General features: G+C 41.7%; 2 protein-coding genes across 3 annotated transcripts in view; one reads left to right on the plus strand and one right to left on the minus strand.

Moving 5' to 3' along the window:
- Window positions 1-3,133: 3,133 nt before the first annotated feature.
- fam98b (family with sequence similarity 98 member B) lies at window positions 3,134-6,133 on the plus strand. The gene is made up of 8 exons (XM_005723788.1): window positions 3,134-3,318; window positions 3,454-3,602; window positions 3,695-3,817; window positions 3,902-4,074; window positions 4,639-4,719; window positions 4,807-4,923; window positions 5,030-5,197; window positions 5,284-6,133. Exons 1-8 carry the CDS (start codon window positions 3,281-3,283, stop codon window positions 5,599-5,601), a joined length of 1,167 nt encoding a protein of 388 aa, XP_005723845.1. The 5' UTR covers window positions 3,134-3,280; the 3' UTR covers window positions 5,602-6,133.
- A 258-nt stretch (window positions 6,134-6,391) lies between these two features.
- ptpn21 (protein tyrosine phosphatase non-receptor type 21) overlaps window positions 6,392-13,253 on the minus strand; it is a 19,190-nt gene continuing 12,328 nt past the window's right edge. For both annotated transcript variants that reach the window (XM_005723789.1, XM_013908441.1), the window contains 6 exons: window positions 10,647-10,787; window positions 9,332-9,547; window positions 8,935-9,063; window positions 8,610-8,844; window positions 8,327-8,487; window positions 6,392-8,206 (listed from right to left, as the gene is read on the minus strand). In XM_005723789.1, coding sequence (XP_005723846.1) covers window positions 8,078-8,206; window positions 8,327-8,487; window positions 8,610-8,844; window positions 8,935-9,063; window positions 9,332-9,547; window positions 10,647-10,787 — 1,011 coding nt within the window. In that variant the 3' untranslated portion in view covers window positions 6,392-8,077. The remainder of the gene's footprint in view (window positions 8,207-8,326; window positions 8,488-8,609; window positions 8,845-8,934; window positions 9,064-9,331; window positions 9,548-10,646; window positions 10,788-13,253) is intronic.

A 13,253-nucleotide genomic window follows, 5' to 3' on the forward strand; every position in this document is an offset into this window, starting at 1 on the left:
TGTGTTGACAGAGAAAATCAGCTATGAACGACTGTTAAACCTTAATTCTCCAACAGCATATAACGACAACGGTCAGTTTTGCAATGTTTGATTGCTCTGTGTGATGAAGTGGACACTTGTGCATGTGTGTGGGTGCGAGAGTGTTACTATATTGTGCCCACGGCTGTGTGTTTGTATGTGTGTGCGTGCTAGATTCCAGGTAGGTTGGCGGTGTGCATGTGCGTTGGTGTGTGTGTAACCAAATGTTTGGTTGGTTGTCTTTTTCTCCCATTGTAATCTGATTACCCTGCATTATTGCAAGCTGAACCAAGGTTTGATGAACCTGATTAAAACTTGCTGGCTGAGAAGCAAAATGTAGGACGTGCATTTATACAAAGTGTAGAGAATGCTGAAATAACACTTCTCATTCTGCATTAACCAGCACAGTGCAACTTCCTGTCATGTACTGTATTATATATGCAACATGTGTCTGTCCGCTTTAATATATATATATTTTTTTGACCTGCATTATATAAAGACTTCAGTTTTAACCACTTTGCTGCTAGTCTTTTATCCTCTTTCAATCTTGGAAACTGTGCATATCTTTGGGAATGCATACAAGTGTACATTCTTGACATTGTGTAGATTAAGAAAGATGAAAAAAAAGCTATATAAACCTGTTTCTCTTCAGTGTATTGTTTTAAAAACGGTTACTTTTTACAGCAGTTGAGTGGTTATGTTTCAATTCTCCGATGCTTTGGTGCACTGATGATACTATACGTAAGCTTTTTTTCATCTTACAGCGCTCGATGTAACATTTACGTGATTAGTTCTAAATAGTGGAAGACATTTGTGTTTTGAAACTTGCAGTATAAATGGTACTATTAACTATTCTGTAAAACACTGCCTGTTTTCTTACTTTTCGTTCTTTCACTTTCTCTATTTGTGCACATTTCTTTTTCCTGTGCATCTTTTTTTTTTTTTTTTTTTTTTTTTTTTGGTTTCCCTTTAGTGCCATCTGCTTTCACATCCTGACAACCTCAAAAGTGCCTCACGTCCATCCTAGTTTCCATCTTAACGTCTCTTGTTCTGGTTTTATTGGTTTCTACACGTCTAGGTATTATCATGGTTCGAGAATACCAAGTATCTGTTGTAAAATTTATAGTACCAATAACTCATGTCATAGTTGTATTTTCTTTATACAGATGTAGCTTGTTACTTTTCATAAATATAATGTAAATATGCATACATATGTTTGTAACTGTTTTTATGTTACATCATACACTTGTAATTTGACATATCAAATAACATTATCATAATAAAATGGTGAGTTTTAATCTTTTGCCTGCGCTTGATTGATTTCTTGATCACAGCCAACATATACAATGTTGCATAGAGAAAGACAAAATATAAGAAGACATACATTTAGTGAACCGCAACATTAAATGGGTGGGGACCTCTGAAGATTGACAACCAAGACTTCAGCAACAGATCCTTTAGGTTCTATACGTTGTGAGGTGGGACCACAAAATGTAGAACTAGTTCAAGCCCAAAACCCATCTAGCCATCGATTCATCTGTCTTCTGTCACTTATCTGGGGCAGTGTTGATGGGTCAGCAGTCAAAGCAGAAATGTCCAGACCTCACTCTCTGCAGACATCTTCCCCAAGTCTTCCAGGAGGACACTGAAGCATTCCCAAGCCAGTTGAAAGATATACTCTCTCAAGCATGTCCTGGATCTCCTCCCAATGGGACATGGCCAGGAGGCATCCTAATCAGATGTCTGAACCACGTTAACTGGCTCTTTTCGATACAGAGGAGTAGCTGTTCTACTTTGAGTCGATGTCAGTGGTTGCAAAGGACGCTGCAGAAAAGACTTTATCAACAGCTGAGAGACCCAATGTGCTAAATTCCTACAAAATTCACAGCAATGTCTGCCAGTAATGGTATGCAATAGAAATGTGAGCTGGTTCTCCGAAGCCATGAAGGCAGAATTTTCTGTATATATAGAGGGCCTTTAACATCGTGTTGTCTTCAAAAAGATTCCTGATTTATTTATTTTTTTTTTTTTAATCTTTAGAACTTGCTAAGATTTAAAAATAATTATTCTCACTTAGATGGGCAGTAGTATAATTAACAGTGATGTTGATAGGATTACGGACTCATCATTATCCTGCAGAATAAGGTTTCCACTATCAGGAAAAGTGGTTGTTAGTGGTCTAGAACATTAGGTGGGGGGTAGCACCCACATGGAAGTCAGGACAAAGTTTCCCAGCAGAACATTCCCTAGAGCATCACACTGCCTCCATGATGTTGGCTGCTTCCTTTGGTGCATCCAGCCGTCATCACTTTCATCATACCAGTCGGCTGACAGTTCAGTTCTGATGCTGATGGCCCCATTATAGATGCTTTCATATGTTTATCTACACTTTAAAATAGAGGATTTAAGTGTTCACCTTATATAATTGGATAAATATCCTCAGTTTTAATAATAAACATCAATAAAAGTGACTCAGAAATGCACTCATTGTGAGCACAGCGATGAGAGGGCCCTGCAGCAGTCCCACCAGGACGTCGCCCGGGTGGTGTTTGTAGTCAGAAACGCGCGTGTATCCCACATACAGAACGACACCAGGAAGAACTGGATGGTGGGTCGAACCAGTCTCGTCCATTTCCCCTGCATCCGGGCCTGGACATAGAGCTTTACACACAAAAGTACAGATTTGAGCTAAACTTAAAGGTTACACGCACATAAAAGAACCAATTTTTGTGAAAAAAAGAAAGAACAAGAAAACAAACAAGACAACCCCCAGGTTAAGATTGGAGCCATTTATCTATAGCTACAATCTTTTCGGACCATTCCCTGTAAACTCTAGACATGGGTTCAAAGTCCCTTAATTGACCTTTCTCTTCCATTCTGATGCGAAATTTGGTCATAGGTCTAAATGCCTAAATGAGCTGCTGCCATATAATTGGCTGATTAGATGTTAGCATTTGTATTTGTCATCTATTTTCCGACATCAATGCACAAAGTTTATTGTTTTAACTTTAACCATATATAACTCTAATTTTGGAAATAGACACGCTTTACTTACAGTTTTGCTAAAACTGGCGGAACCTAGGCGGAACCAAAGTTGCGGAACGTAGTTCCGAAATCCGCCCGTTTCATTCCGGGTCATTGTCTTGGTCGGACCACAGTGGAGGCGGATATCCACGATAACGGAATGAATGGATGCTAAAGCCCCCTGTGCTGTCATGTTTTTAGTAGATACACGCGCGTGAAACAGCTCGCGGCTTCAGCGATGGAGTGTGACATTTTGGACTCGTTAGAGCAGCTTGGGTAAGCGAAGTCACTGCTAGCATAACTGTTTAACTTCCACATCCTGCGGCGTGTTTTCAATCAAAATAAAGCAGCCAAGACCCCCGTCTAACTCCTGGATGTGTTTGACTTTTGGTGGTGTGTGCTGGTCCGTAGCTATGACGGCCCTCTGCTTGAGGAGAAGGCGCTGCTCAGAGCCGCGGAAGGAGGCCTGCAGTCGCTTGAATATGTGGATCTCTGTAAGTGGCTGTCAGCCAGGTTAAAGCCCCTGTGTGACCTGGAGGAGAGCATCACCTCAGGCCCAGGTGAGCAGCATCCATTCTCACCTTAATCTGATCTAAAAAACAGTGTCTAATCTTTGCGCTCCCATCTGTTTTGTTTGCTCTTCTCCTCCAAGACGATATGGACAGCCTCCAGCTGGAGATGAGTGGTCTGCTGAGGGAGCTGCAGTGCCCCTGTGAAGTTTCAGGGATTCTCAAGGGCACTGGGCAGAAAACAAAAGACCATCTCAAGTTTGTCTGTATGTATCACTCTGTGTAATCCACCCTGTGGGCTGTAAACTGTAAGTAAGTAGGAAGATTAGATTTTTGTGTCTGTTTTTCAGTGTTTTTAAGCTCTGAGCTTCAGGCCGCCCAGATTGTGAGAAGCAGGCAAGTCTCTGATAAACAAGGCCAGAGTCCAGTGAACCAGGAGCTCACAGCAATCTGTGAAACTCTGAAACTACCTGTGCCAAAGGGACAGGAGGCCGCAGGAGTTTTCTCTCAACTTCAAAATAAGGTGAGGCTGTTTAAACTGCACGTGATTTCAGTTAGGATGAGCAAGAATAAGGCTCAATTTACTGATCAAAATGTATGTGTAGTAGTAGCAGTGTGCGCAATTCTTTTACGGTAATTGCAAATGAACAAAGATCTGCTCCTCCTTCTTTAACACAAGGCATGATGCAATCTTAAAAAAAAGTATTCTATAAGCTGTAGATAAGAACCCACTCGGACACAGTGAGAACATGCAAACTCCACATAGAAAGGCCTTGGGGAGATGGTGTGGTCGAACCCAGGACCTTCTTGCTGTGAGGCAACTACCGTCCCACCCATTCCAAAATAATCAGAGTAACACATAAAAAAAACCTCTTGGCTGTGTAATTTAAATGTGTAGCACTCTCTGCTCATTATTATTAGGTGGCACAGACAGACATCGACACATTTTCTTCCTGCATTGCTTCATTAGCTGTCAATACTTGAGATAGCAAGTTAGGAGGAAATTGTTGTGTGTGATACATTAATCATTGTATTTTTACATCACTGTCTCTCTTTGATCGTTTTGTTGTTGTTGTTTGTTTAACAGGTTGAAAACTTGCTTAAAACCCTTCCTGGTGCCTCTGTTGGAAACCCAGTGCTGAAGAAATCACTCAGTAGTGAACAGTGGGTATGTATATGATCGGCTAGTAGCTACACTGTACTGTGTATGTATCTGGTTGTATTGTTGTTACAGGTCTCTTTTTAATGCTTGCAGGAAAAATTACAAAGCATCAACGCAACTCTATCGTCGGAGTACGAATGTCGCCGCAGGATGCTGATCAAACGGCTCGACGTCACTGTTCAGTCATTTGGGTGGTCAGACAGAGCCAAGGTATGTTTACAGTCACACTTCAAACTAACGTCTGCTTGTTTGAAGAATGTTTTGTGGTTATTTGGCGAATAGCGGGAAGCATTCAGATAGTTGTGTTGTGTTTTAGGTGAAGGTGGACAGCATGGCAGGAGCCTACCAGCCTAAGAGACACTCTCTGAGGCCTCAGTCCTTTGTGGACATAGCGGCGCTGCTGGCTGCCAGAGAAGATCTCTGCAATGTGGTGAAGACCAGCAGCGGCTCGAGCAGGGAGAAGACCGCTTGTGCCGTCAACAAGGTGCAGCAAACGTTTCCCACGGTCAGAATAGTCGGGCCGATTTGGACGTTTTCTTCATAGACGTTCTGTTTAACCTGTCTTTGCAGATCTTGATGGGAAGAGTACCAGATCGAGGAGGACGTCCCTCAGAGATCGAAGCCCCGCCTCCTGAGATGCCCCCCTGGCAGAAAAGACAAGATGGCGGAGGTGGTGGCTGGGGAGGACGTGGCGGTGGTGGTGGGGGACGAGGTGGAGGAGCCTGGGGACAAGGAGGACGAGGTGGTGGAGGTGGATGGGGAGGAGGAGGAGGAAGAGGAGGGGGTGGAGGTGGTTGGAGAGGAGGTGGGTGGAATCAAGGAGGACACGGCAGACACGGAGATTACGGAGGACACAGTGGGCATGGAGGGAAGCGAGGACGGTACTAGTATTAGCTTCCACTCATTGTCCTTTGCTGGGTTTTGTTGTTGTTTTTGTTTTCTTGCGACACTAGACGTAGTTTTTCACATGACCTCAACTGTTTGTTTGGTTTTTATGGATGAAAAGCTGATGGATGGTTGTCAGTATAGGGTGGAAAACCTTAAGCTTTTATCTGTGCTCATCGTTCCCCCCCCTTCACTATTGTCATCAGTGTTTTTAAAGTGAAAGTAGCACTCAGTACATGAGTTTTCACTCATACAAAAGTGGCAAACACAAACACTGTGGCCATAATATTGCAGTTACACTCCAAATGAAGACTGCATTCTAAACATTCTTGTGCATATTACTGTAAATTTGCACATCTGGAATATTAAGAGGCAGATGGATTTTTAAAATGATGACTGCATTTTAAATGTGACCTTTATCAATTAATAGCTCCCTATGCTGCATGGACTCTGATGACTGAAACCACTACTATCTGAATAACCTGATTACAATGAGGACAACTACACTGTAGTTCCATTGATTGATAAAAAATAAAAACAGTCTCCTCTGCTTAAAGGGTTAAGCAGAGGAGACTGTTTTTATTTTTTCCCCTTCCAGGATCCTGTAATAGTTATTTATATAATGGTGAGAAGCCTTTTCTTGTTGTTTTTAATTAATAAACCTCTTTCAATTCTACAATCATGTTGTATTGAAATGATTAAAAAACAGCAGAAGTGGTATAGCACATTTCTACCACAAGGTGGCAGCCTGGACTCACATAAATTGAAGCTACAGACAACAGTTTATTTCCAAGTTTTTATTCTTGGCTGAAAATAATTTTTACACTTTTTTTGTTTTTGTCCAATGGCATACCAAGTTCAGTTCAATAGATACAGTTTGTACAACAACCAATATTCATCAAAGCAGACTTTTACATTGTGTACATTATGAACAACCTGTACATGGACAAAACGCTTACATCATATTTTCAGTCTCCAAACTAAGACTCCGTCTTTCTGCCAGAACCAAACAATCAGAAGGAAATTATGGTCATCCCCCACCCCCCAAAAAAAGTTCCACTTAATAAATCTCAGCAACATTTCACCCCCTCCTGTTGAGTAACATGTTCCTTTGATGCAAAAAATCCCCCAAATATCAGGTCAGTAAAACTAGTATTACTTGGCATCCAGAACAATTTTGTTCTGCACAGGGAAAAAAATGGATCTGGATGCAACTCACAGCTGCAGCAGAGCAGCTAAACCCAACTCCGGTTTAATATGACTGCACAAGTGTTCATTAACAGTCTGGCAGCCATTTGTGGAAGCAGGAAGTGTATCTACAGAGTGACATTTCTCATTGGAGTCGGGACAAGTGTGGCAGCCAGAATACTGAAACTAGAGATACACCATCCATACAAGTTTGCACTTCAAACCGAGCACCATGGCCATGGCCAACAGAGGTGATGCAAAACTCAACACACTGCATGCACTCTTATGGTAACACTGTTGCAACACCACCTCCTTGTTTTTTTGCCTTTCATTAAAACAAAGACGCTGCTGTCATGATATCAACCCTCGTGTTTCTGAAGGCATCACTGCACTCCTTCATATTTTACCAAGCTACGGAGGCCCGCCAGCATTACAGCGCAGAAACGTAACACTCCATCTTCAGTTTAAGATAAAAACAGACGAATGTATTAAAAAAAAGATTTTCCAATTTTACTCTAAACCCAGCATTTATTTTAGCTTTTTAAACCCATGCAGCAAATTTCTACTTTGATCAGTCCAGTGTGTGTTTTCTTTTTTCCCCATCACTTCCCATGCCTCTTTCAGCAGGTGTATTGGTTCAGTAAACAAATATTGGGCAGGTATGGCGTCTTTAAAAAAAAAAAGTACTATTAATAATACAGATGACTACACTAAATCACACAGCCATATCTGTGTTTATTGCATGAATTGTCATCCTTCTGTCTGCACCAGCAGAGGTCACTAAATAAAGTTTAAATCCATGGATTTCATATCAAACACATTTTCCAAGCTTTTCCAAACTTAAAAAAAATAAATCCTTCATTATCGGAATTAATAAAGCAACAGCAATTCAAAACATACTGACAATAAAAGTGTTCTTAGGCAAGTTAAAAATCAACCAATGATTTTTGATAGATATCTAAAAGAATTTAATGCAGCTTAATATTGGTTCTTTATGTACAGCATGGTACTCTGAAAGTGCTGGGCCTTATAAAGTAGCCAATATATGTAAGAAATAATATATAATACTGTTTAGAGACAGGTCACAAGTCTTTGTGCCCCTTCATGTGGCACAGCGTCTTGCACATCTCAACAATCGGCACCTCCCGGCTTGCCGGCTCTAATACATGGCCAGAACAGAATGTAAGCAGCCACCTTTCAGAACAGATTCAAACATCTGCATCACTGCACTGCAGTTTGGCACAACTGTGGAGCAAAATCCACTGCAAATCATCTGTGCTGATGCCCGTGGTCAGATCAGCCGGGAGTTGCGGAGGTACTGGATGAGGACCCTGTACACGAAGGTGTACTGGGACAAGGTCTGAACCATCAGCATCCTCTGATTGCGTAGCGCCAACAGGTGCTTGGGAACATCCAATGGCTGAAAGAGAAAATATTCATTTTTGATAATACAAAGATAATACACAGAAACCCCCCCAAAAAAATCACTTAAAAAAACCAAACAAAACAAAAAAAACCTTCATTAGGGTAAGAAAATTACCTCATTGTGCTCTAGACACGCTATCATGATCTCAGACAGGATGACAACTCCAGTCCGACCCACTCCTGCGCTGCAGTGCACCAGCACAGGCTGGTTGGAGTTCTTTGGGTCACTGATGCTATTTGTGTGTCTTCTCACAGACTGGATCTCCTCCAAGTAGGCTGGAGAAAGATGAGAACGCAAACTTTATATTTAACTACATTTCTGGAAACCTGAATGTAGCAGAGGTTATTAGGCTCAAAAAGGTAAAGATCTGATTATAAACTGATACTGATCCACTCACTGAGGAAGCCTTTGAAGTCCTCGGGACAGCCGTGGTCAGGCCAGTCTGTATACTGCAGGTGCCAGACAGTCCTCTCTTGTTGCGTCAGGAGGTGTTTGATCTTTAGCCCAGTGGTGGCGTAGCAGCCGGACTCTGTGCGGAACCGCGTGGTGATCTTGAAGCGCCCGTACGTCACTGTGTTGTGCCGGGAGCCAAGTCGGGGCCAGTATCTAAAGCTCTTTTCTCGACCGCTCTCCTGAACAAAGGAGATGATGCGCATATGTAAGTGCGCATAGAGACAAGGAGGGAAAAAAATATGAAAGGGTTTAAAATTAAATCAACGTACCTCTTCGGCAGTGACCATGGCAATGATGGAGACACCCTGTTCCCACACCATCTGCCAGAAATCCTGACACGTGTGCGACATGGGACCCTGCGAGGCAATGTAATTCCACTCCTGCCCACCTACTGTCATCTAATGAGAAATAAGACATAAGGAGCATTCTCAGTCATTTCTTTTAAAGAGGGAGAGCCAGTACAGCAGAAAATATTATTCATCTATGGAAGATGTTATGTTGTCATGCCTGAAACTCCAGAAAGAGGAAGTAAAGGTGACTAACACGCTGCCTTACCACAAACCATTAAGCACGACTGAAATTTAAGAGTCGCAGAAATCTATTTGCACAGTATTTCTAGTTATCTGGTTTGCAAATGTATGTACATACATCCCCAAAACAACTTACTCTAATGTGTGATGCATTGATGTAGCCCGTGTTGTTCTCTTTAGTGGGAACCAGCTCCACTCGGGTATCGTCATAAGGCAAGACGTCTTGGAAGCGGTTTCTGTCTCCGCTTTCTGGCAGCTGGGCGATCGTGTACTCCCCTCTTGGACGTTTTGGGATGCTCTCGTACTCCTTCAACACTTCACCCTTCTCCATGTGCTGCTCCAACACTTTGCACTGACAAATGCAAACGGAAAATATGTCACTGTCATGGACAATGCTGTCAAAGAAGATATTTTGCATGGAAGTGAAAATATATCAAATGCTTAAACTGAGAAAATGCATTCTTTTAACAAACAGGTCACAACAATGACTGTAAAATCAATACTGGATGTCTAATCTGCGGTTACACTCGTGTGGTGCTGCATGGGCTCAGGAACACATCCAGAAGTTTTTGCCTGAACAGAGTTCACCGTGTCTCCCACAAATTCAAAGAAGTGATGTGTAATCATAATCCACAACCACCACTGTCTGTTCTGGGACAAAGCTCCTTTTCACAGACTAATTGGAAATGCAAAGTCTATTTTTCACATCATGTCCTCCAGACTAAAGAGGAAAGAAGCCATCATGCTTGTTATTAGCACTCAGTTCAAAAGTCTGCATCTTTGATGACAAGTAGCTGCATTAGTGCCTATAAAAATGGCATCTTGAATATTTCTAGAAAGCCAGCATGAATGCTGAAAGGCATATGCATACTGCATCTTTTACAGTAGTCTGGCTTCATGGTAGAAGGAGCTGATCTAGCCTGCCTGTAGTCCAGATATTTCACCAACTAAAAACATCTGACATCACAGCATCAATGAAAAATATGACAGAGAAGACCTGTTCAGCAGCTAGAAGATAAAAGACAACATTCGTCTCCCAAAAGTCCAGCAGCTGGTCTCCTCAGTTCTTCAGACACTTACAGACTGTTTTTGAAGAAGAGGAGATGCCCCTGTCCCTGCCTTTTTGACTCGCATTGCTGCCATCAAATTCAAAACATTTTCTTTTTCTCATTTGATGTTTTCTATGTTCCATTGTGAATAAAATATGGGTTTATGGGATATGCAAATCATTCCGCATTTATTTAGTGTCCCAACTTTTTGGGTTTACTTTCACTGTTAGCGCAACAACCATAAAGATTAGCAATCCTTAAGAGTTCAGTTGTGTTTCAAAGCTCTGAACAAGAACACGTACCCTCTCCATAAAAAGTCCTCCAAGAGTCTAAACGAAGTTCAAACACATCCCATTCACATAGAAAATCACTCACGAATTCAAACATTTTTAGATGCCATACCCTTTCATCATTCGAGGCTCGTTCAGGCTCATCCTTAATCTCGCTGTGGACTGGCTGCCTGGATATGGACAGGCCATTGAGGTGGGCAACTTTCAGAGGGCCCATCTTCTTCACCTCTGACTTGGCTCCTTTTTTCATGCCCTAGAAAGACGTTAAAGTGGTGACAGAGAAGAAGTGAGAATGACAGTGAACCCCAGAGAACAGACGGACAAGAGGCGGGGACAATGCAGCCTCGCTGGGCGTTTCTAGAGGAATGTCACCTATCTGGTTTACCAAGGTAGACCGACCGCATTCTTCTCAAATACGTTTGCGTCATTACATGCTGGCCACTGAAACTTCTTCTAATTCTTTCAGGATCTGCACTCATGTGATGTTGATGTAGGGCAGAGGCATCAGGTTACAGAGAAAGCAGTTTTTGTTTTCTGACATTAACAGTGCAGCAACCGGCCAAAACAGAAACAGACTTAGGCTTGTACTACTGGCAATCACACTGACGATTCAAGAAAGAAAATCTTGTATGTTTTTCCCTTATTGGTGATTATTGTTAATAAGCACAGGTGACTGCGTCTTCAATGTCATTACAGTCTTACATTACAGTCTGCTGCAACTGCACGACTCCAAACCACTTTGCTTTCGAATGTATTCACCATAAATACATAGTGTGCTTAGCGACAGTAACAAGTCATTAGGTATACAGTAAAACCAGTTTTATGTGTAGGTAATTATTATAGGAACACCAACACAGGAAAAAAAAAAAAACCCCAAAAGACAACAACCCTCGTCTCAGACAAACCAAGCTAGTGTCACGTAAAAAATTGTTTTCTTGTTAGTAATTTGTACATCAGTGAAATTATGACAATGTTGTTAAAAATGAAGCAATACACAACAAAATTAAATGTCTAAAATAAATAACAAATAAACCTAAAATAACTGCATATTGTAGAAAATGATATTACCATGTCTTTGTTGATCATCAAGTGGGTCTAGGAGCTATTTAAATACCAAAAACACTTGATACAAAGAAATGCACACAGCCCATATTCAGGAACTTTGCCTATAAACATGCCATCAGGGCTTATATAAGGCTGTGTGTCACAGCTATACAATTATGGCTATCCAGACACACCTTCCAACCTCAGGCAGCAGCCTTGCAGCCTGCCATTATTATCTTCTTGCAAAAGATGCTCTGCGAGCTCTAAAATGTCTGAGCTATGAGCAAATGCTCTGTTCTTTGTTGTAAGTGCGAACACAAGTATCTTTATGCGATTCTGCCATCTGAGGCACTGAAGACCCAGCAGATTACTTTGATTTTTTGAGGGCAATGTCACCACAACAACAGTGAAATACTTGTGGCTAACATTACATTAGCTCCGATTGTACTCCCACAGGCCAGAGCTATGTCGTAATTATAACCCTGAGGGATAATCAGAAATTGTGGAAACTTTAAAACCGATCTGAATCCAATAAACAAGGACTGGGTTGGGTCACTGGTTTTCATGTCGCCTTTCATGCTTCAGAACAAGCCAAACTCAGCTGGCTTGTTTTCCCCGCGGCCCGTTAGATGTTTGTTTCTCTCCTGCTCTGTGCTCCTATTTGCTGTGTTTTAATGCAGTTGAGTTCCCAATAAAACTATGGGAAGAGTATAAAATGGGGACACAAACACAACCCATTAGCTGGGATCTGTTAAATTTTTAAACCAGCCACCTCTTACAAGCTATTTCCCAAGCCGTTTTTCTGCATTAAATTTATTTTATTTTTTTATAACTCTCTTGTTTGCTGACAAAATCAACATTTGGGTTAGTTCCAAACAACTACTGTAATTAGGGCTCTGTTTAAAAAAAAAAAGTTAGAATGTTTAATTCACGTCTTTTCTATCAATCAGGTCATATACATGTGCTGTACTCCCATTGGCCGCTCCTTTTGCTGAAAGATATGTGGCTTCAGCTTCAATACTTTTAAGGCTATCCGGTTGTTCAGTCTGACGTCACTAGCAGTGTCTGGGTCTAAACTCCGCTGCAGGTCCATATATCAAACGATCACTATGGCATTACTGAGAGTTGAAAAACTGTCTAAAGTCTTTCATCTTTAATAAAATGATCAGCGTTCTGCTCTACCAGGTGTAACAATTGAGTTTGGCATCAAGGCATCCATGAAAACGGAATTTATGACATTTAACGGAAATATGTCTGTGAAGGTTCTCAGTCATCCAGGTCATCGTAGTCAAAGGAGCTTGCAAAGAAGTACCCAGCCACTGGTACAGATATGTGGACGACACCTGGGTCAAAATCAAGACACAAGAAGTGGAATCCTTCACTGCGCACATTAACGCTGTGAATAAAAACATCAAGTTCACCAGGGAAGACACAAAGGACAACTGTTTGCCTTTCCTGGACTGCGCCGTGCACATTGAAGAGAATGGCAAACTCAACATCGAAGTTTACTGGAAGCCCACACACACGGACCAGTACCTCCTCTTCGACTCCCATCACCCTTTGGAACACAAACTTGGAGTAATTAGGACCCTACACCACCGGGCAGAACATGTTCCCTCTAAGCCTGAAGGAAAAAAGAAGGAACACACACATGTAAAGGAAGCACTCAAAACGT

Source organism: Pundamilia nyererei, unplaced genomic scaffold (assembly GCF_000239375.1).
Source record: "Pundamilia nyererei isolate P.nyererei 1_Seehausen unplaced genomic scaffold, PunNye1.0 scaffold00010, whole genome shotgun sequence".
Classification (NCBI taxonomy): domain Eukaryota; kingdom Metazoa; phylum Chordata; class Actinopteri; order Cichliformes; family Cichlidae; genus Pundamilia; species Pundamilia nyererei.